This window comes from Triticum aestivum, chromosome 5A (assembly GCF_018294505.1).
Source record: "Triticum aestivum cultivar Chinese Spring chromosome 5A, IWGSC CS RefSeq v2.1, whole genome shotgun sequence".
NCBI lineage: Eukaryota > Viridiplantae > Streptophyta > Magnoliopsida > Poales > Poaceae > Triticum > Triticum aestivum.
In genome coordinates this window covers 329,713,392-329,736,808 of record NC_057806.1, presented here as the reverse complement: position 1 = coordinate 329,736,808, position 23,417 = coordinate 329,713,392, and the positions used below count along the sequence as shown (strand labels likewise).

At 48.7% G+C, this 23,417-nt stretch overlaps 2 protein-coding genes across 2 annotated transcripts; both read left to right on the top strand.

The window, feature by feature from the left end:
- Nucleotides 1-278: 278 nt before the first annotated feature.
- On the top strand, nucleotides 279-1,677 carry LOC123106879 (LOB domain-containing protein 12-like). Its single transcript, XM_044528914.1, has one exon. It carries the CDS (start codon nucleotides 1,009-1,011, stop codon nucleotides 1,540-1,542), a length of 534 nt encoding a protein of 177 aa, XP_044384849.1. The 5' UTR covers nucleotides 279-1,008; the 3' UTR covers nucleotides 1,543-1,677.
- A 14,138-nt stretch (nucleotides 1,678-15,815) lies between these two features.
- On the top strand, nucleotides 15,816-18,621 carry LOC123103207 (protein trichome birefringence-like 34). The gene is made up of 5 exons (XM_044524720.1): nucleotides 15,816-16,550; nucleotides 17,141-17,312; nucleotides 17,403-17,611; nucleotides 17,779-17,934; nucleotides 18,050-18,621. Exons 1-5 carry the CDS (start codon nucleotides 15,979-15,981, stop codon nucleotides 18,396-18,398), a joined length of 1,458 nt encoding a protein of 485 aa, XP_044380655.1. The 5' UTR covers nucleotides 15,816-15,978; the 3' UTR covers nucleotides 18,399-18,621.
- Nucleotides 18,622-23,417: the final 4,796 nt, after the last annotated feature.

The following is a 23,417-nucleotide window of genomic DNA, read 5'->3' as shown; positions in this document are numbered from 1 at the left end:
TCATACGTGTCAGGTTTTCTCCTGGTCTTGGCATGATCTATTTAATATGCGTATGGGATAGACAAATACTGGTATCTGTTGTTTTCTCACTGTATTTGATTAGTAGTGCTAGTACTGTAGTTGATTAGCATTGAAGATTGAATTGAAGCTAGTAGTAGTACCTCACCAATTTGTAGAGAAGAGTGAAACAGACATCCTCACGTCGAGCCCCGCCATTTCCCTTGCCGACTTGATAATTATTCACCTCTAGGCTAGCTCTAGCTAGTAACACTGCTTCCTCTCTAATTAATGCATGTTGGTGCTAAGTCTTCGATCTTCACCTCATTTTTGCGGGGAAGCTAGCTAGGTTGATTAAACAAGTACATGTTAACAGCGTGCGTCAGACGGATCAGACCGGCAATGCTAATGAAATCTCCAGTGTCATAGTGTGTGTTTCATCTAATGGAAGGTCAACTCTGAACGTGCATGCATGCAGGGTCAAATATTGATCCAGACTCTACAGCCAGCTAAGTGTGGCCGGCGGTGCCGCGTGAAGTGAATGGTAAGCAGAATTGCCAGATCATGACGACCATTGGAGGATGCATAGATAGATTACTAGCTAATAATCAACCTTTGCTGCTAAATACAGACAAACAAGGCAGAAAGCCTTTACACACACTGCACGCAGTACCAGTAAGTACATGGCTCTACACCTATTCTACGCTAGATGAATGTGATCCAGCAAGCAACATGACAGAGCTCATTAATTAGCGCAAAACCATCACTAAACTAGTTTATCATCCTTGTTTGTTTGTCCTGATTAACGAGGGTGTGCATGGACTTAGCAGCCAACCTCCCTCATTGACACCTAGCTTAGCCTCCATCTTCCTTCCTGGCTGGATGCTTCTTCTATAAAAAGGCCAAGCTCTGCACCCATCACCCTCCCCCTTTGCAACCATCTCCTTCCATTGCTCTATCTTCTCTTCTCTCCTCTAAAGCCCCGTAGCAAATAGGAAAGCAAGCACTGCCATGGCCGGGGCTCAGACCGGGAGCAGCGCCACACCGTGCGCGTCATGCAAGCTCCTGCGGCGGCGGTGTGCCAGGGACTGCGTGTTCGCGCCTTACTTCCCGCCAGAGGACCCGCACCGGTTCGCCACCGTGCACCGGGTCTTCGGCGCCAGCAACGTGAGCAAGATGCTACAGGAGCTCCCTGCGGCGCAGCGGGCCGATGCCGTGAGCAGCCTGGTGTACGAGGCCACCGCGCGGATGCGGGACCCCGTCTACGGATGTGCCGGCGCCATCTCCTACCTCCAGCAGCAGGTCTCCCAGCTCCAGGTGCAGCTCGCCGTCGCGCAGGCCGAGATCCTCCAGCGCATCAACCACCCGTCCCCGGCGTCTGCATTTCATCTGCAAGAGCTTCAGCAGCGGCAGGTGCAGCAGCAGCAGCAAATGCAGATGGATGATGATGACAAGGCGTATAGCAGCCTCGTCATGCAGAATGATCTGATGAGCACGCTGCTGCTGCAGGAGGCGTGCCTTAAGAAAGAGTCCCTATGGACATGATCATTATGTGCCATAACTGTCTAGTGTTTTTCTACTTTGATGATTCATAAACAGTGTCTCTGCTTCTGTAATTTTCTGAAAATTGGGAAATTGAGAAGAAAGTTGATTGCTTGTGACACATGTTGTTTCGGATAATGCCTCCGCATCGCACACACCCAGTTGGGAGTTGGAACACATGTTCATGCATTGCATAGCACCTCCATTTCTATTCATTGGTCATCTAGACAAAAACTGGTTGAGGTTTTCTGAACCACAAAGTTCAGTTAGTTCAGGCTTATCTCCACAAGACATGTTTGAGGAGTGCCTTTGTGCTCGCAGTTGCAGATATTGTTGTTTGTTGAAGATGTGAAGCGCAGTTGGCTTCACTCACATGGTATGCACAGTAGGGTCCAAATAGTTTGTTCGTGCACATCACGACATGAAGCATCCCAAGGTAGAAGAAGTAATTAATGCTTCCAAATGGAAGACCTGACCTAATAGATTCCTAATCTCTCTGCACAAGACATGTGTCCTGTGTCTGAACCAGCACTTGCCTGGCTTCACTAACATTTGACCTGTCAGATATTGCTTGTTATATACAGACCTTATGATAATGGCTGGATCTTACGTAGCTCCTGATGGCTGAGTGCCCCGTGTCACCAATACAGACAAAACCTAATTAAGATCTCTGTCAAAGAATGAGTTTTCAATTATTTTGCTTCATGAACTCTTTACAGATTGTTTCAAAGTAACGGTTCAATGGATTTGCTAGACATGATTGATGGAGATGAAGTTCTTTTACTAGAAACACATGATTGGTTTGGTTAGGGCATCTCCAACGGTGTTCATCAAACGGACGCCAAATGTCCGTGGACACTTGACATCAGGCCAGGCAGACGTCATCCAATGCTATCCCTCAAAATTTTCCCTATTTGTCTGGCCTCCTCCTTTGTCAATTTTTCTTGATTAAAAGCAATTCGACGATACATTTAAATAGTCGCAAACAGATGCAACTAATAGTAAAAGCACTGGATGTTCAATAAGTTTTATATCTCCATCAAACCGCTAGCAAAAGCACTGGATGTCCGTACCAAAGGCCTCATTCCTCGGGGTTTTTTCCCGCCTCCTTTTGCGCATAGCGTGCGTAGACGCCACCGTAGACACAATTCGTGAACAAACTTTGCCACATCAGGATCCAAGTCGTCGGCCTTCACTTACAAGATCTTTTGCTCCTCGCACGCTTGTTTGACTGCAAGCTTCCTCGCGTGAGCTCCATCTTCTTCCTTTGTATTTTGATGAACATGTTAAACCTCTCCACCTTCTTTTCCTCCTTGAGCTCATTACGCTTGGGCATACCTCCCCCTTCTTCACCATGATATCCTCAAACTTGTCAGTAATCTTGGTCGCACCCCTTCTTGCTTCTCCTTCTCGATCTCCCATGCCCCCTCGACCTAGCCACACAGGTGGCCGGTGCAAGCCCTCCTTCAACTCCATATCTTGGATCACCAACTTCACCCCCTTTGGCGTTGGCGGTCTTGACGGAACTAGCAATGTTGCTCCACTTGCTTTGGCCATTCAACTTGCACCAACAACGGAGCATGGGGAATGGCTTGCGCTCATTCTTGTGGTATAACGATGCGCGTTCGGGCTAGCAAAGCAATACAATCACATGATCAACAAGTTGCATCATAGAGCAAAAAAAATCACATGACCAACACATAAAGCAACTTGGCCACTTGGCCACCAGTTTGTGGAGTGCGACACCACTTGGCCACCAGTTTTGTGTTTGTGCATACGCATGACCAATACTTGTTGACGACCTCTTGAATGGTGTACCATCGATGACTTATCGAGCTCAAATTTCGATCATTGATCTTTTCCTTGTTGTAGGGCTCGTAGTGCTTGTTCTCATGAAACCAATCATGAACACCTTGCCAAAAAGTCAAGCCCTTTTGCTCTGCACTATGAAACAGATCAGCACTTGTGCCCAACCAAACCAAATAGAACAACTTGTCCTCCTTGTTCAAGTACGCCAAACCCCTCTTCTTCGCATCTGAATCGAGCATCGATAGCTGTTGGGTGTCCGTCGATGGCTCTGGCTCTGGCTATGGCCAATAGTGATCATCTAGTTGTTTGTCTTCGTGCCGCCGTAGAGCTTGGCGGGGGGGCATTATGCGATACAGTGACTGGGAGTCCGCATACAAGGGCTCCTCTGATAGATACCGCGATCGGAGGATGAGCGTCAGTGACTCGGTGAACACGTAGTAACTATTGAGGTCGACGGTGATGGTGGAGGCCCGCTAGAGGTGAAGGAGGCGGTGGAGTGATGCGGCTTGAACTGTGCAGACAAGGGGGATGTTGCCCGGGCGGCACCGACATGCAGGGTGCTGTGGCGGAGGAGCTCGGGCCTGATCGGCCGCATGCGCCTTCTCCCTCGTCCTCACGCGTTGGTCTTGCCGTTTGATAGTCTCCATATCCACCGGCGCGGATGAGGGATGTACGGGCTCTGGATCTGGTGGGAGGATGAACATGGTGCTGGGTTCCGGCAGATCCATCGCGGCAGCGGTAGACGACTGAACGGGTGGGGGCGACAACATTTGGGGCAAAAATGGCGAAGTCTGGCATGGGAAGGGTGGGCGGATTGTGAGAATATGCGATCGTCGGATAGGTTTTGGGTGGGACCGAGATGTCGGTGTCTGATGTGACAGACGTCCGGACTCCCCTAGAGCTCCACCTGATTTGGAGTCGGACCAAAATGAGGGTCCACTTTGGAGGCCTAAGGGTTCCTGGTACATCCGGTCTAGACATATAGGGAAGGTTTGATGATCCGCGTTGGATATGCCCTTTGAGCATCTACAGTCGGGCTCCCCAAAATGAGCTGGCGGGCGGCCGGATAGTGCCCGATCATTAAACCGTGACCCAGACGAGCTCCTCACATCGGCCCTATACACCCGGGCTGATCGATATCCCTCATACCCGTTCCAACTCTGGGGCAGGTATGGGGAGGCCCGGACGTGCCCTGACGCGTCCCCCATGTCGATTTGGCCCACCCTGCCACGAACCCTAGATCGAAGTCAATCAGTTCACTCCATTCTCTCTCTATCCGTCTCTTCCACTCCCAGTCCCCTCCACTTTCGATCGATGGCCAGCGCAGGCAGCAGCGGCGGCCCTGGTGGTGGATCCGGCGGCTCCGATAAGTGGGCGAGCCTACTGTGCCCGATGCGGAGTCGGGCGATGTGGAGGAAATCGCCATCTGCATTGCTTTGAGGCGGTCGCGGCTGTACCAGGGCAGCAGCAGCAACTCCGGTTACGCGACCTCGCCCGTCGCCCCTTGACGCTATTAGAGTTATATATATATATAGCCATGTAGCCTTTTGTCTTTACCCTATTGTATAAGGGGTTTTCTGCATATTACCTGCACCTGTACATGTATATATACTGGCCTATGGCCCCATGGAAATACAAGTTGCATATTCCTAACATGGTATTAGAGTTTTAGGTTTTTTTTTGCACGCGCAACTCGTGCTAAGATCCCATCGCGCCGCCGCGTTTTCTCTCTCCGGCTGCGCTGCTCCACGCCGTCCGCCACTCCCGCCTAGGCGCCGCTGTTGCGCTTGGCTTGCTGCCTCCCTGATCCGCTGCTGCGCTTGGACGCATCCATGCCCGACAGCCTTGTTGGTACGCGCGGGATTGCTGCTCGATCTGTGCGGGGCTTCATCCGATCGTGAGCATAGCTGGAGTTGCCCGTCGTGACGTGTGCTTCCCCACCTGCACGTGGTGTTCCTGCATGTGACGTGTGCCTGCCCAAGTTGTCCACTTGCTGCTGCTTTCCCACGTGATGCTCTTGGTTCCAGCTCTTGTTTGATCTTCGCCCGCATCGCTCGAGGCTTCTTCAGGCTGCTCCCACGGCACACTCCCGTGCAGTGGCGGAGCCAGGAAATTTGAATTAGGGGGGCCGATTGCAGTCAAAATAGGTTGGGGAGGGCCAAAGCATAGAAAAAATAGACTTTAAGCATAAAAAAATTGCTAATTACGCACTGTTCATCAGTGAATTAGCAGCAAACTCCTAATGTCAGGGGGGGCCAGGGCCCCTGCTGGTCCCCCCTGTCTCCGCCACTGCTCCCGTGAAGGCCGCTACCTCCGCAGGCTTGATTCGGCCGCCCTCTGTTTGGATTGATTCGTGCCGCCGCCGGATTCTGCCGTCACCCACCGGATCTTGCCGGCCCCGTTTCTGTGCTGGCGCTGTCTTCCTCCAGGCTGGTGTCTCTCGCCCGCGCTTCAATGATTTCTGATGGTGTTTTCGGTGTTCCTTACACCGATCCTGTCTCGCACATGTGCTTTTCATCGGTTCTTGGTGCTCGTCCGTCTATACAGTCGTCCCTTGAGGCGAGTTCAGCAGGCCGTGTTGGTCGCTCTTCCGCGGTTCCTCCTGCGATCTTCGCACATGGTGATTGTCGCTCTACATCGACTCCTCTCGCGACTTGCACCGGCTGTGCTGGTGCATATGACTTCATCGACTGCGTCTTGCCCATGCATCTTCCTTTGGCGCTTGGTGCTTGTCTGCATACAGCCTCGTCTCCTTCACTAGCCTTTGCGGACGCTGCTGGTTATGCTCCACCGCCACATTTAGCGGATTCCACATGTGGTGGCGGCCGCTCATCTCCTGATGTTACTGCGTTGACTACTTCAGCTCCGTCCTTCACTAAGGAGGAGATTGCGCGACTTCGCGCCCTGCTGAGTACCTCCGGCTCTCTATTGTCGTCGGGTGCATCTTCGTCGACCCCTTCAGTTGAGCCCCTGACCGAGCAGGAGATTGTGCGACTTCGATGCCTTCTAGCTCCATCTTCCGGTTCTTCATCGACAGGTTCTGCTAGTTCTGCTACTGACTCTTCTGGCATTGAGAGACCACCTTCTACACAGTCAGGTATATCTCCGTGGATTCTTGATACTGGAGCATCTTTTCATATGACTCATGATTCATCCACTTTGTCTTCTCTTCGTACTCTCGATTCTCCTGTTCATGTTCTTACTGCTGATGGTACCTCTCTCCTGGTTAATGGTCGAGGCATTCTTAGCACCTCATCTTTTCATGTTCCTGATGTTTCTCATGTTCCTCGACTTACCATGCAGCTTCTTTCTGGTGGCCAGGTTGTTGACTTGGGTTGCCGGGTCATTCTGGACTTTGTCTCTTGTTCTGTTCTGGACCGTCACACTGGTGCTCTCCTTGGTGCTGGCCCCCGGCGCCGTGACTCTCAGGGTCTCTGGGAGCTTGACTGGCTTCACCTTCCCTCCGCTGCTACCGCCGCCAGTCTCTCCACCTCTGTTGCCTTGTCTACCAGCTCTTTTCAGCAGTGGCATCATCGCCTTGGTCATTTGTGTGGCTCTCGTCTCTCCTCTTTAGTTCGACGTGGCCTTCTTGGATCCGTCTCCGGTGGTGTGTCTTTAGACTGTCAGGGTTGCCGGCTTGGTAAACAGATCCAGTTACCTTATCCTCATAGCGAGACCGTCTCTCAGCGTCCTTTCGACCTTGTTCACTCTGATGTGTGGGGTCCAGCTCCCTTTGCCTCGAAGGGAGGTCATCGCTACTATATTATCTTCATAGATGATTTCTCTCGGCACACATGGATATATTTTATGTCTTCTCGTAGTGAGGTCTTATCTATCTATAAGCATTTTGCTGCCATGGTTCACACTCAGTTCTCTACGCCTATTCGTGTGTTCCGTGCTGACTCTGCTGGAGAGTATATCTCCAAGATGTTGCGTGGAGTTCTTGCCGAGCAAGGTACTCTTGCTCAGTTCTCTTGTCCTGGTGCTCATGCTCAGAATGGCGTGGCTGAGCGCAAGCATCGTCACCTTCTTGAGACGGCTCGTGCGTTGATGATCGCCGCCTCTCTTCCACATCACTTTTGGGCTGAGGCTGTTTCCACTTCCACCTATCTCATCAACCTTCAGCCGTCCACTGCTTTGCAGGGTGGCGTTCCTTTCGAGCGTCTCTTTGATCGTTCTCCTGATTACTCGGCGCTTCGTTCGTTTGGTTGTGTTTGTTATGTTCTTCTAGCCCCTCGTGAACGCACCAAACTATCCGCTCAGTCTGTTGAGTGTGTCTTCTTAGGCTATAGTGATGAGCATAAGGGCTATCGTTGTTGGGATCCTATCGGTCGTAGGATGCGTATTTCTCGGGATGTAACTTTTGATGAGTCTCGTCCTTTCTACCCGCGTCCATCTTCCTCGACCTTTTCAGTGGAGGATATCTCTTTCCTCACTTTTCCTGACACACCTCCCTCTGTGCCCAGTATTCCTATTCCTCATCCTGTTGTTGCAGATCCGACGCCATCCTCTCCTACAGATTCTTCTCCACCTTCATCACCGACACATTTCCCATCTCCACCTTCATCACCGATACCTTCCCCTTCTTCACCTTCATCATCACTACATTCTCCGTCTCCACCTCCAGTGATTCCACCTCTTCCCTCCTTTCCTTTTCATTATACTCGTCGTCCACGTGTTCTGGATAAATCCACTGACGTGCCATCTACTTCTGGTGCGTCGTCCTCCTCATCCCAGCCGACTTATGGTCTTCGGGCTCGGCCTCGCCCTCCCCCTGACCGCTATTCTCCTAGTCGATATGCTCTTTCGGCTGTACTTGAGCCTACGTCTTATCGCGATGCTGTTGTTCATCCTGAATGGCAGTTTGCGATGGCAGAGGAGCTTGCTGCTCTTGAGCGCACCGGCACGTGGGATCTTGTTTCTCTTCCTCCCGGTGTTCGTCCCATCACTTGTAAGTGGGTCTACAAGGTTAAGACTCGCTCTGATGGTTCTCTTGAGCGTTACAAAGCTCGTCTTGTGGCTCGTGGTTTTCAGCAGGAGCATGGTCGTGATTACGATGAGACATTTGCTCCTGTGGCCCATATGACCACTATCCGCACACTTCTCGCTGTGGCCTCTATTCGACATTGGTCTGTTTCTCAGCTTGATGTTAAGAATGCCTTTCTTAATGGTGAGCTGCGCGAGGAGGTATACATGCAGCCCCACCTGGGTATTCTGTTCCTGATGGCATGGTCTGTCGTCTTCGTCGCTCTCTCTATGGCCTTAAGCAAGCCCCTCGCGCCTGGTTTGAGCGTTTTGCCTCTGTGGTGACTGCCGCTGGTTTTTCAGCGAGTGATCATGATCCAGCATTGTTTGTCCACATTTCCGCTCGTGGTCGGACTCTTCTTCTTCTCTATGTTGATGACATGATCATCACCGGCGACGACCCTGAGTATATTGCCTTTGTGAAGGCCCGTCTTAGTGAGCAGTTTCTGATGTATGATCTTGGCCCTCTTCGCTACTTTCTTGGGATCGAAGTCTCTTCTACCTCTGATGGCTTTTTTATTTCCCAGGAAAAGTATATCCAGGATCTTCTTGCTCGTGCTGCTCTCACTGATGAGCGCACTGTTGAGACTCCCATGGAGCTCAATGTTCACCTCCGTGATACTGATGGTGACCCCTTGTCTGATCCGACGCGTTATCGTCATCTTGTTGGGAGTCTTGTCTATCTAGCTGTCACTCGACCGGATATATCTTATCCGGTCCATATTCTGAGTCAGTTTGTCTCTGCTCCCACTTCGGTTCACTACAGTCACCTCCTTCGTGTTCTCCGATATCTTCGAGGCATGATCTCTCACCGTCCGTTCTTTCCTCGCTCCGGTTCATTACAGCTTCAGGCCTATTCGGATGCTACGTGGGCCAGTGATCCCTCGGATCGCCGTTCACTTTCTGCTTACTGTGTTTTTCTTGGTGGTTCTCTCATTGCCTGGAAGACGAAGAAACAGACTGCAGTTTCCCGTTCGAGTGCAGAGGCTGAGTTGCGAGCTATGGCTCTTTTGACGGCAGAGGTGACTTGGTTACGGTGGTTGCTTCAGGATTTTGGTGTTTCTGTCACTACACCTACTCTTCTACTGTCTGACAGTACAGGTGCTATTAGCATTGCGCGCGTCCCTGTGAAGCATGAGCTCACCAAGCATATTGGTGTTGATGCTTTTTATGTGCGCGCTGGTGTGCAGGATCAGGTTATTGCTCTTCAGTATGTGCCTTCCGAGTTACAGTTGGCAGATTTCTTTACGAAGGCCCAAACTAGAGCACAGCATGGCTTCTATCTCTCCAAACTCAGTGTTGTTTATCCACCATGAGTTTGAGGGGGGGGGTGTTTGAGTTATATATATATATAGCCATGTAGCCTTTTGTCTTTACCCCATTGTATAAGGGGTTTTCTGCATATTACCTGCACCTGTACATGTATATATACTGGCCTATGGCCCCATGGGAATACAAGTTGCATATTCCTAACAGACGCAACCCCAGCAACGTCGCCGCAACGTCGCCAGAGCCTCCTTCCATCGTGCAGCTCCGCCCGCTCTGCGTCCGTCCAGGTACACCGCCCAGCATGCCTGCAAGCTCAATCTACTCCGGATGGCGTACCCGGGCACTGCTGGGTCCTTGTGCCTGCGCTGGCGTGGACGAGGACACCCGAATCTGAGGCATGGGCAGCCCACTGCGATCAGCAGCTGGCGAGGGAGAGGGCGGCGGCGGGGGAGGCGCTGACTAAGTGCTGGTGGATCTCGAGGATGCGCTTGTCTCGTCGGTCCTCACCCACTCCCTGACGACGGCAGAGACGGATGTGCGGTGGCTCCGCCGCAAGAATGCCAAAGCACTCTGGCTCGTTATGAGCTGTCGAAGCGCGAGGCAACGGCGGAGGCGGCGGCCAAGGCGAAGGGGGCCCGGCATGCAAAGGAGTAGGACCGCCTGCTCCAGAGGCTGATGGGCCAAATCTGCTCCGACGATGGCTTGGACGTCACCGATGGCTCCAGCTCCGAGGATGGCTTAGACATCACCGACGGCTCCAGCTCTGACGATGATGCCCCTCCGGCCGCCGACGCCTACATGGAGCGGTACAGCTGCACCGGCGACTGCAATGGGAATGGCCGGCAAGAAAATGGCGATTTCCTCCGCCCTTCTCCGCTTTATCTATGTTTTTAGTCATTTTTAGCATGAATTTGCACTGTCCAGCGATGAACTTTGATCCTTTTGCATCAGATGTATTTAGTCATTTTTTGCTATTATAAGCATGTTCATCGTGTTCATCTATGTAACATTGCATGGGTTGCATGGATTTGGGGTTCGGATATGTGGGACACGGCTGTGCCAAATGAGGGGTGCCCGGTCATTGTTCGCGGATGCGCCCGGGTACGTCCGCGGGCATTTGAGAGGCCAGATTAGATATATCTGGCTGTAGATGCTCTTATAATATTAGTTGTCATCGTGTGGAACTGTGGATGCATGCATCAAGTGTCAATCTAGGACAAACAAAGGATCAGTTGTAGTAGCCCCCACAATGCTGCTTACGTTATCAATATGCTTCGTAGAGTCTTTGGCTTCTTGCGGACATATGTGTCCCCTCCTGCAATATATAATGTGACAGAGAACATTGATCATAGATCTACAAAAATGATACAGTATTAAAGCTCTTGGGTGAATCAGGGTTTGCTACAGTCCAGCCAACCTCTGTTTTATATTTTCGTCTACCATAATCATTGGTGGCTTAAGAGTAAAGACCATGGACAAATCCCCTGAACTTACCATTTTCCACTCCTTAGCGCAGAACAGTTGCCATTTCTCTTTTTCCTGTTGAAATGAACATCGCAGAGGGACTTTTAGCACACTGATTATATTATATTGTTCTTGCCTAGTAACTACACATGCTGGCCATAGTTTGATTTTTTCTCAAGATATACTGGGCATACTTGATTTTTGTTTTCTTGGAGACCATAGTTGACCGTTTTCGTTTTTGTTTTCTTGGAGGCCATAGTTGATACTGCATGATAGAGTTAATACCAGAAATTTAGTCAAAAGAAAATATATGCACCTGGACTGTTATGATTGTGTATTCTGCACTGAAGGAGTGGAAGAAACTTCACTACACCTCTTTTGGGATTGCCCTTTTGCTCAAGACTGCTGGGAAACCATGATCCCTTAAAGGCAGAGAGGAACTTCAACATATGATGATATACTGCTTGTTCATCACAAGTTGTACAACCCATTGCAATGGCCATGATCATACTAGGTTGTTGGAACATTTGGAATCAAAGAAATGGGAAGATGTTCAGTTACTTATCTCCTACAGTGCACACAGATCCAAACTAAGTTTCAGTGTTGCACATTTGGAATCATATTATTCCACGGGCAGCACTGAAACTAGACTGAATCTCATATTAGAACTGCATTGACCAAGAGGTTTCTCGGGGTAAAAAATGGATTGACAAAATGACAATTCCCATCCCAGGTTCCAATTGTGATGGGCTGATAGGATCGAAAGTATAAACATAGACCCAAGAAGTCGCAGGTGTTTCTGGGCCATATCCATGTGTACTCGGCCCAGCTTTGAGCATGCATATAACTGAGTAGTTTGGGTCAACCAACACCACAGAAAGGCCAATGCCCACTGAGGATTGGGGACAGAAACCCACGACTACTCCCTCCGTTCCATAATTATGGAACTAAAACCCAGAGGCAGAGGGAGTAGCAACCAAAGGAAGATTTTGTGTCTTATTCTGCTAGCACACTTCCAAAGCCAGTTAAAGATAATGTGAGCCTCTGCTCGTGTCTTCAGGCTCAGTGAGATGGATCAGTATTTGTTATTATTGCCCTGGCATATCCATTTATCTTGAGTTTGACAAATGGTGTGCAGGCTCATTAGGAGTTGAAGGTCATTAAGTTGTTCAAAAACTCGTTCTGAGAGTGGGGTGTGGAATAGAGCATAGCTATCATTAGAATTGAGCAAGCAGGCCAAGGACTGGGTGTCATTTTTGGCAAAAAAAAAGTGCAGTTCAGGGAATATGTGAATCAGAGGTCTGTCCACCCACTTTTCATGCCAAAGTTTTATTGTGCCTCCGTTGCCAGCCTTGCAGGTTGTATTACTCTTGAATGAGGGCAAAAGTTCGAGATGTGTTCTCCACGAGCTTGATCCCACCATTCTTGCCCCTGAGAGTTCAGACGAGCAATATTTGTCCCAAATCATCTTAACCCAAGGAAGGTTCTCTTGTTTAAGAACTTGTGGAGGTTTTTCATGAGTAGAGCTTTATTATGCACTGCAATAATATCCAAGATTCCAAGCCCACCTTGATCTCCAGGCCTGCAAATCTTGTCCCAAGCAATTAATGCAGGACCTGAATTTTCCTGGCCATATTTTTTCCAGAAGAAATGCCTCATATACTTATCAAATCGATCAGTGATACTGGCAACCAGGGCAAGGGCACACATGAAGAAAATAGGCAGTGCAGAAAACAGACTTGATCAACTGTAGCCTCCCATCATAAGATAGCAAAGTGGAACACCCTGTCAGTCTTCTTAACTAATGTAACTAGCAAGCAATAGCATGCTGGATGGGTTACCAAGGCTTGAATGATTCTGCAATTTTTTGGTCTCTGAAAATATCAGGAAATGTCCTTCCAGACATTGAATGATGAAGATGTTTACCTTGCATAGATAGAGACTATACGCACGTACGGTTTATGAGAAACTGGGGCCAGGATTTGCTCCATCAGTACCACCTGTATCCTGTTCTTCAAGTCCAAGGCTTGATGGATGCCTCTTGTTAGCCAGCATAACACTCGAGGCTCTACATAACCCACACATGTATTCCCTTCATCGCATTAACTGCAGAAAGCAAATTAAGAAAGACGACTCTAATCATGTATAGCTTGTTTCAAGCATCGTCCACACGTACACCGTCGGTGCGATCAATATCACACCAATTGTTTTGGACTCAAGCCATACATGCAATCTGCAACAACTAGTATGTACAGCAACTGTTGAGGAAATTAAGAGCACCACAGGAAACAGGGAAGAGAGGGGGAGATTTGCATTATTGGTGGTGGTACTAGAAAACACATGGTTTGGTGAGGTGGTTGAAGCCAAGAAGCAGGACGTGGTAGCCTTTTTCCGTTGCCGTCCCTGCGGGTGTTAGCAGCTAGGTGGGTAGGCCCGCTGTGGTCTTCACTCTTTTGACCCGGGAGCATCAATCATTTTCGCAGATGTCACAGTACTCTACTCCGCACCAGGTTTACTGCAGGTGGATGCTGTTCTTCCAGCAACCTACCTGTGTAAACCGAAATGATCAGGCTCAGGCTGGGAACAGCATGAGAGTTGAGAGTCATTGACTGAAAATCATTTGCTGCCGTCTGACCTCTGAGAACACCATATTTAGTCTGTATGCCATGAAGATAAGTGGTTAAATGCTGCAAGTGCAGGTTTGATGCTACTACAAAGCAATAGCACTGCCGGCAATCAAACTAGCCAGCTACCATATTATTTCCTGCCAGCAGGCTGCTCACTTGAGTAGAGGTTCAGAAATCGAGCTTCATTTCTACACTCCTTTCTAGGAAAAAGCTGCAAGTGAGATTGCGACAGGTATGCCTATTATTGCTAGAGTGTTATTTATCTCTATGAACTCTGTTTATACTAGTAGTAGTTTGTGTGATTATGCAAGTATTATTACTGGAGTGTTATTTATATCTGAACTCTGTTTATACTAGCAGCATGCAGCACGCGCGCTAATTATCACCACGCCATCGCCATGCGTGATCAGTGAGTTTAGTAACACAAAGCTTTGGACCAGCGCACATGGAATACATGGTACTTTGCATGGCATGGCTCCTTACGCAGGACAAGACGGATGGAGAGTAGTCGGAGACGTCCAAATAGTTTCCCATTGGACTTTGCAGGAAGCAGCTACTAGCTTTTGGGGAGCAAATTAAAGGTGGACCAGCAGTAGGTATGTCCATACATCTCAATTCTCAAATGCACGTTGCCAACTGCTTCTTCGGCAGATGTTACTAGCTAGCCTTCCTTCTAAGGCTCGCCGCGCTCAACTGACGCGGCCTCCGGTACAGGTCAGTAATAAGTGCAGTACCCTTTGTCCACTCCTGCAAGTCAGATCCTTCCGTCTTCCATGGATATTGTTGGTGCTCATCAGTCATGCCTTTCATGTCTCCACCAGCTGCATGCCATTGCCATGGCCATGGCCATGGAGAATCTCAGAGGAAACGGAATGATTGGATTGCAGAGTGAGCGACTGACTGGCACCGTATTATGCAGATAGACCCCACTGGTTAGATAGGACCGGGCTACATTAGGACATGATACCAAACAAAGCAGGTGTAGGCATAGAATTCCTTCCACCTAACACTTTATGCGGCCTTTGGGGCATCGCTGATCATTTCATACTGTGCTAGCTAGCTAGCCTGCTGAGAGAGGAGATTGCTCAGGAAAAGGGAGAGGCTATCTATTTTGGTTGGGCAATTTGAGATTCAGCACCAAACCAAATCAGGATTTATCATCTGTCATTCACTTGTAGTCACAGCTTGCCAGGTAGTACCTTGAGCGGTTTAAATAGTCCTAGTGTCACAACCAATCACATTATTCATATGTCCGGCTACTTCTGTCAGAAAAGAGGTGGAGAATGAAGGCCGAAAAAAGGCAAACCGTTGATCGTGCGGTGTTTGCCACTCGGATTAATTGACAACACACCACCGTGTTGAAAAAGAGACGGCCAACATGTATAAGTTAATTCATTCAGGGAGATCACCACTTTGACGCATGCATGCAACAGCCGAACAAGCACACGTTAAGACGTGTTGACTGATCAGAAATACTAGTTAAGTAGTAGACGGCAGTAACAGATAAGCACTAGATAAACTTCGATTGATGAATATATTGACATAAATATACATATATAGCGATGTGACCGTACCAGTTAAGTTAAGGTTGTTTAGCACTACTAGTACATCAACTGATAGAGAATTATGATTGCCATTTTGAAATGATGGAAAATGCATTACTGAACTTTACTTCAGGGGGCCTCTATACTAGTGGCTTTACATTAGCTTATTATGAATGCTAATTAGGTGAGGAACAAAGCAATTAATGCAAAAGACTTCTTTCCCCGTACACCGCCTTTCCGTTGCTTAATTTCTAAATATCATATGCTGAAAGTGACACGCGCAAACGCAAGCACATTGAAATAAATATATTTTGCTTTTTGCTGTGCTAGCTTGAATGGCTGGTGTGACTCTGGTGTGGTGTGGTGTGGTGTGGTGGATTTGATTGATAGATAGAAGTGTCGGCACCAGAAACCAGCACTTGTACCTTTACTCCCTTTTGCTTTTATTAAACAAACTAGCCTTACATTATGGACACTGGCAGAGCACATGCGTGGAGTGAGCGTGAGCCTGACATATAAAATCATGTGCAAATTCGGGGCTGGGTAGACCAAACTTACAAACACCACCCATCGTCTTGTCTTGCAACCTCATTTCATTTCAGCCTCAAACTTTCAGCGCCAGTACCAACCTGCTGCACATTCTTATACGTCCGAGGTAGCTTACAGGAGGTTGCACTGCGGGCAGGCGGTCAGGGTGATCGATGATGATGAAGGTTAGCCCAAGGGTCAGCGTTCACGTTTGCTTGTGCAGCACTAGACATGGGAAGGAGTGCCCCCATTACAACAATAAAAGAGGGGACGGCGCCACAGCCGACTCACCAGAGAAAATGAAGCCGGAGCAGGCCACCCACAACAAGATGACCACGGCGGCCTCCTCCCCGTCCCCCGTCGTCGGCCTGCGGGGCGTGGTCAGCTCCCTCGTCGCCTTCTTCATCGTCGTCAGCTCCGTCTCCCTGCTCTTCGACCGCGGCCACGAGTCGCAGGTGCAGCTGGCGGTGCAGCACCGGCACCAGGAGGTGAAGGTGGCCGCGGCCGGCCGCCGCGAGGCGCAGGTGCAGTGGACGGACGAGCTCATGGGCGAGGCTGTAAGGGGCTCTGGCGAGGAGTGCAACTGGTCCGTGGGGCGTTGGGTGTACGACAACGCCTCCCAGCCGCTCTACTCCGGCCTCAACTGCTCCTTCATCTTCGACGAGGTCGCCTGCGAGAAGTATGGCCGGAATGACACCAGGTACCAGTATTGGAGATGGCAGCCCGATGGATGTGATCTTCCAAGGTATGGCTGGTTTTGTTACATTTACATACATGCATGTTTCTCTAGAAAGAATAGTTGAGTTGAGACTTGGAGTCGTTTTCTAGCTCGGTTTTGTTCATTCATGCCAACAACAACAAAATCTTAGGGAAACCAGATTGGCCTGCTGAAACCAAATGATGCATGATAAGTAATTAAGTATAGCAATGGAACAAATCATATGTGAGATTTTCGATAAAAAATCATATGTGAGATGGCAGCGAGTGGGATTGGCCAGCTGAACCAGAGGGCAGCGAAAGATCAACAATGAGAAATCTATTTTTTTTCTTGCTTTGTTCACCATCCAATTCCATACACCTGCATGGCTAGAAACAGATCATATATGGCATGGCATCCAGTCATTCGCGCCTACTACTGTCAAAGTGTCAATAGCATTTGTGACATGCGGACTATTTTTTACATGTTGAAACAGAATCAACGCCAGAAAATAGTGATATGATTGCTCTGCCTCTGCTCCCCAAAGACACAAAGGAACTAATGGATAGTGAAAGATCATGAGTTGTGAGAATTTTACATCTTGTTCTTATTTTTGTCATGTTGAAACTGTGAAACAGGTTCAATGCCACAAAACTGCTCGAAAAACTGAGGAACAAGAGGATGGTCTTCGTCGGCGACTCAATCAACAGGAACCAATGGGTCTCCATGGTGTGCATGGTGGAGGCCTCCATCCCTGAAGGCCAGAAGATGCGCGTTTACAACGGCTCGCTCATCTCCTTCACGGCATTCGTATGTTTCTCGATCTCTGAACACTTGAAAAAATGTACTAGAAGTAAGGCATGCCACTTTCTGTCAGCTGATCGAGGCACACTGTTTCAGGAATACAATGCGACAATCGACTTCTACTGGTCGCCGCTGATACTGGAATCCAACAGCGACAACCCGATAATTCACCGGGTTGAGTACCGGATAATACGGGCGGAGAAGATTGAGAAGCATGCCCGTGCCTGGGGCAATGCTGATGTTATTGTTTTCAACTCTTACCTTTGGTGGAGGAAGCAGAAGCCCGACATGAAGATGAAGGTCATGTAAGTACATCATTTTACACTCATTGCTTGCCAACAAAAGGAAAGAGTTATCTGAAACCGACGCAAACAAGTTGATAAAGTTTTGGATGCTATGAACTGGGATCTGGAATTAGTAACAAATATAAATATAATTGAGCTAGCATGACGAACATCTTCACCATGTGCAGGTATGGTTCATTTGAGGACGGTGATGCAAAGCTAGACGAAGTGGAGATGGTGGAAGGTTTCGAGATTGCTCTCAAGAAACTAACCGAGTGGGTGGGAGCGAACGTCGACAACAAGACTAAAATCTATTTCGCAGGCTCGTCGCCTACACATACCTGGTGAGACCAAAAACTGAAACTTATCCATCAACCGTTAAACCTGACAACCTGACAACCAACAGATTAAATTTACAAGCATATCACACAATCTTCTCACACATAAACAAACTTTCAGGGCAAGCGACTGGGGCGGAGACGACAGCAACAAGTGCCTGAACGAGTCGGAGCCGATCCAGAAGGTGGGGTACAAAGGCGCGACCACAGACTACAGCATGATGGACAAGGCGAAGCAGATCTTCAGGCCGCTGGAGCAGAAAGGCATAAACGTTCAGATACTCAACTTCACCCAGCTGACCGACTACCGCATCGACGCGCACCCCACCGTGTTCCGGCGGCAGTTCACCCCCCTCACGAAGGAGCAGATCGCCAACCCGAGCAGCTACGCCGACTGCACGCACTGGTGCCTCCCCGGCGTCCCGGACGTGTGGAACCACTTCCTCTACTCGTATCTCGTGCAGAAATGATGTAAATATACATATGCAAACCATTTCTTGTTCGTTCGGGGTTTTGTTGTTGCGGTTGTGGGAGGGTCTAGATTAGGCCGCCGCTGCCTTTATGTATAGGACATGCCCCGCGTCAAAAAAGAAAGAAGAAGGGTTTCTCTGCACTTGCTTGTAAAGAGCCAAGGAAGTGTATATGAGTACTCCTACGTGGAAAGGGATTAAGGAGATGTTCATTTTGGAGGCGTGTGAACATATATATAATCCAGCCTGCAAATCTTATGACACCGTGCTTGGCTGCTAGGGAAACGGAATGGGAGTTTGCTAGGCGATTAAGCTTGGGAAGTTGATTATTAATCTCAAACCCATGTTTGGTGTGGGGTGGGAATTAGTGATGTGAATTTGAGAGGAAGTTTCTTCCCACGTGAACTAATAAGGGCTTAGTGAGTCAAAAGCTTTACTAAAGTCTAACTTAAGTATCATTGTGGATTTTTTTTTGTGTGTGTGTGGCAAGAGTTGATTAGATGAGCGGCATATTTTTTTTTCCAGCAATGTTACGTCCGGATATAAAGTCAATCTGGCTACGGTGGACTAAGAGGGATATAAGGGGTTTAAGTCAATGGACTTTGGCCACCACTTTGATAGGGCAGTTTTGAAGCAAGATGGGCCTAAAGGAGTTTGGTGTTCCCACGGTTTCCTTTTTTGGCAGTAGTATGATGTGGGAGATATTTATGTGTTCAGTGTCGGCGGTCCCATCGAAGAAGTCTTGGAAGAATTGGGTGATAGTTGGTTTAACGAGGTGCGAGAAGAAAGGGTCAAAGTCGTCCGGTCATGGGCTTGCAAGGGGGTTCATGTGGAAGAAATCATGTTTAGTTTCCTGCTTAGTAAGAGCAGCATCAAGGGTGGAGAGCGCGGGGATGGTGGTTGGATAAATAGAGGCTAGGGTGAAGTTCCAATGGGCGAGAGCTATAGAATTGAAGATTTTAATGAAGACTTGCTTGAGGATGGAGGCTTTCTGATTGTGACTGAAGAAATCAGTACCCTAGTGATGGAGGGAGTGAATTCTAATTTTTCCGCAAACGCTGCGAGGCGGAAGCAATGAAATAGCACGAATTTTCACCTCCCTCAACCGCAGTCCTAATTTTGACACGTAGTTTCCAAAAGGCCTTTTTCATGTCCGATCTATATTAATTGTCGTCAAAACAGATGTATCTAGACGTATTTCAGTGTTAGATAAATCTGTTTGAGCGACAACTAATATGGATCGAAGGGTGTATTGTTTTTTGAAGGATCACGGCTCCATTTTTTTGGGTTAAAGATTCTGCAGGTGAAGGTTGGCAGTTTTCTTCTTGAAGGTCTTGGAGTTGAATAATTTCTTACAAATTTTTTCGTAGTTGGGCCGGAACCTGGGACCAGGCCCATTTTCTAGGGCGCATTGAAGTGCCGCAGTGAGGGAGGCCGTCGAGTTGCCCATTGGCCCAAATTCGTGAGCCAAGCCTTTTGAACAATCTATCGACATGGTCAAAAGATGGCCCAACCCACTTCGAATTTGAATTGGTTCATGCACGGGAGAACAGTGTTGATCTGGCAGGGGTACATGATCGGAAGTAAATCTGGCAAGTGACGAAAGAGTTGTATTAGGAAAGGAGTCATTCGTTTCTCAAAAAAAAAGGAGTCATTCCAGACTAAGTTAAAGAAAGGTCGGTCGATTCATTCTATCCTAGGGATTCCCGATTGTTTGTGCATGTAAAGTGTCCATCGAGAAGGGGCAGTTCCATAAGGGCAAGGGCGTTAAGGGTGTCATTGAAGTGCGTCGGTTTGTCAAAAGGAAGGTTTATTTTTATCCATGGAGAAACATAGAAGGTTAAATCACCGATGAGTTAGACACATATTGAATGTGTAGAGTTAGCAACAGAAGCGGTTCCGCCAGCGGTCCTGATCGCCGGCAAGGAGATATGATGGTCGAGAGACCGAGGTAGGAAGGAGAAAAGTTTTGGAGTTAATTGTTTGCAGATTTTTTTTCCTGCAAAATTGACAAGTGTTGATTAACTGAAAGCAATTCGGCTAGCACATCCACACATTTTCGCACATCTCCAACACTTCAAACATTCTAGGTGCAAATTGATAGGGTAGAATGCTCCTTGATCTCTCTTCAAGAGCTTACACATCCTGATTCCAAGCTTTCCTTTGTGAGGTGGTTTGAACTGTGAATCATTGAGGCAGATAGGCATCCGGGCTTCATTTCAGGTCATCTGTTTGTGAGGTGGTTAAACTAAGCTCAAATATGACAAAAAACCTATTAGGATTGTTAGAAGGGAGAGAGAGAGAGGGATTGATGGAATAATTATTTGTATTGCTTGAGCCCCGTGGGCATATATATAGGAGTACATGATTTACTTGGAGTACAAGGCAAACCAGAATATTTCCTAGTCTAACCTATGTTTTCTAATACAATCACGTTACTCAACATCCTCCCGTAGTCACAACGGTAACGACGCTGACGGTGAGACTAGAGAAGAATCCGAAGGCAAGCCGACGGACATCCCCCCACAGTCGTAACGGTCGACGCATCACGGTCGTGGCTGGAGTGGAAACCAACGAGGTTGCTCAAGCAGGTAGTAGCCCTTCGTGCCTTTTGTCGATGTAGCCAAGAGCGTGGGTGGTGGAGCCGTGGTCGAGGTAGCCAGTGGCGGAGCGAGCCCAGCGATCCTGGGCAGTTGCCCGGGCTCGTTGGTGTTGGAAATATGCCCTAGAGGCAATAATAAATTGGTTATTATTATATTTCCTTGTTCATGATAATCGTTTATTATTCATGCTAGAATTGTATTGATAGGAAACTCAGATACATGTGTGGATACATAGACAACACCATGTCCCTAGTAAGCCTCTAGTTGACTAGCTCGTTGATCAATAGATGGTTACGGTTTCCTGACCATGGACATTGGATGTCGTTGATAACGGGACCACATCATTAGGAGAATGATGTGATGGACAAGACCCAATCCTAAGCCTAGCACAAGATCATGTAGTTCGTATGCTAAAGCTTTTCTAATGTCAAGTATCATTTCCTTAGACCATGAGATTGTGCAACTCCCGGATACCGTAGGAATACTTTGGGTGTGCCAAACATCACAACGTAACTGAGTGGCTATAAAGGTACACTACAGGTATCTCCGAAAGTGTCTGTTGGGTTGGCACGAATCGAGACTGGGATTTGTCACTCCGTATAAATGGAGAGGTATCTCTGGGCCCACTCGGTAGGACATCATCATAATGTGCACAATGTGATCAAGGAGTTGATCACGGGATGATGTGTTACGGAACGAGTAAAGAGACTTGCCGGTAACGAGATTGAACAAGGTATCGGGATACCGACGATCGAATCTCGGGCAAGTATCGTACCGATAGACAAAGGGAATTGTATACGGGATTGATTAAGTCCTTGACATCGTGGTTCATCCGATGAGATCATCGTGGAACATGTGGGAACCAACATGGGTATCCAGATCCCGCTGTTGGTTATTGACCGGAGAGTTATCTCGGTCATGTCTACATGGTTCCCGAACCCGTAGGGTCTACACACTTAAGGTTCGATGACACTAGGGTTATAGGGAATAGATATACGTGGTTACCGAATGTTGTTCGGAGTCCCGGATGAGATCCCGGACGTCACGAGGAGTTCCGGAATGGTCCGGAGATAAAGATTTATATATGGGAAGTCCTGTTTTGGTCACCGAAAAAGTTTCGGGGTTTATCCATAACGTACCGGGACCACCGGGAGGGTCCCGGGGGTCCACCAAGTGGGGCCACCAGCCCCGGAGGGCTGCATGGGCCAAGTGTGGGAGGGGACCAGCCCCAGGTGGGCTGGTGCGCCCCCCCACCAAGGCCCAAGGCGCAAGGAAGAGGGGAAGGGGGGCAAACCCTAGGGCAGATGGGCCCTAAGGCCCACCCTGGTGCGCCTCCCCCTCTCCCCTCCCCTTGGCCGCCCCTAGATGGGATCTAGGGGGCTGCCGCCACCCCTAGGGAGGGAACCCTAGGTGGGGGCACAGCCCCTCCCCTTCCCCTATATATAGTTGAGGTTTGGGTTGCCCAATACACACGGGTTCCTCTCCTTCTCGGCGCAGCCCTACCCCTCTCCCTCCTCGTCTATTGCGGTGCTTGGCGAAGCCCTGCAGGATTGCCACGCTCCTCTATCAACACCACGCTGTCGTGCTACTGCTGGACGGAGTCTTCCTCAACCTCTCCCTCTCTCCTTGTTGAATCAAGGCATGGGAGACGTCACCGGGCTGTACGTGTGTTGAACACGGAGGTGCCGTCCGTTCGGCACTAGGATCTTCGGTGATTTGGATCACGACGAGTACGACTCCTTCACCCCCGTTCTCTTGAACGCTTCCGCTTAGCGATCTACAAGGGTATGTAGATGCACTCTCCTTCCCCTCGTTGCTGGTCTCTCCATAGATAGATCTTGGTGACACGTAGGAAAATTTTGAATTTCTGCTACGTTCCCTAACAGTGGCATCATGAGCTAGGTCTATGCGTAGTTTCTATGCACGAGTAGAACACAAAGTAGTTGTGGGCGTTGATTTTGTTGAATATGCTTACCGTTACTAGTCCAATCTTGATTCGGTGGCATTGTGGGATGAAGCGGCCCGGACCGACCTTACATGTACTCTTACGTGAGACTGGTTCCACCGACTGACATGCACTAGTTGCATAAGGTGGCTAGCGGGTGTCTGTCTCTCCCACTTTAGTCGGATCGGATTCGATGAAAAGGGTCCTTATGAAGGGTAAATAGCAATTGGCATATCACGTTGTGGTTTTTGCGTAGGTAAGAAACGTTCTTGCTAGAAACCCATAGCAGCCATGTAAAACATGCAAACAACAATTAGAGGATGTCTAACTTGTTTTTGCAGGGGTATGCTATGTGATGTGATATGGCCAAGAAGAATGTGATGAATGATATGTGATGTATGAGATTGATCATGTTCTTGTAATAGGAATCACGACTTGCATGTCGATGAGTATGACAACCAGGCAGGAGCC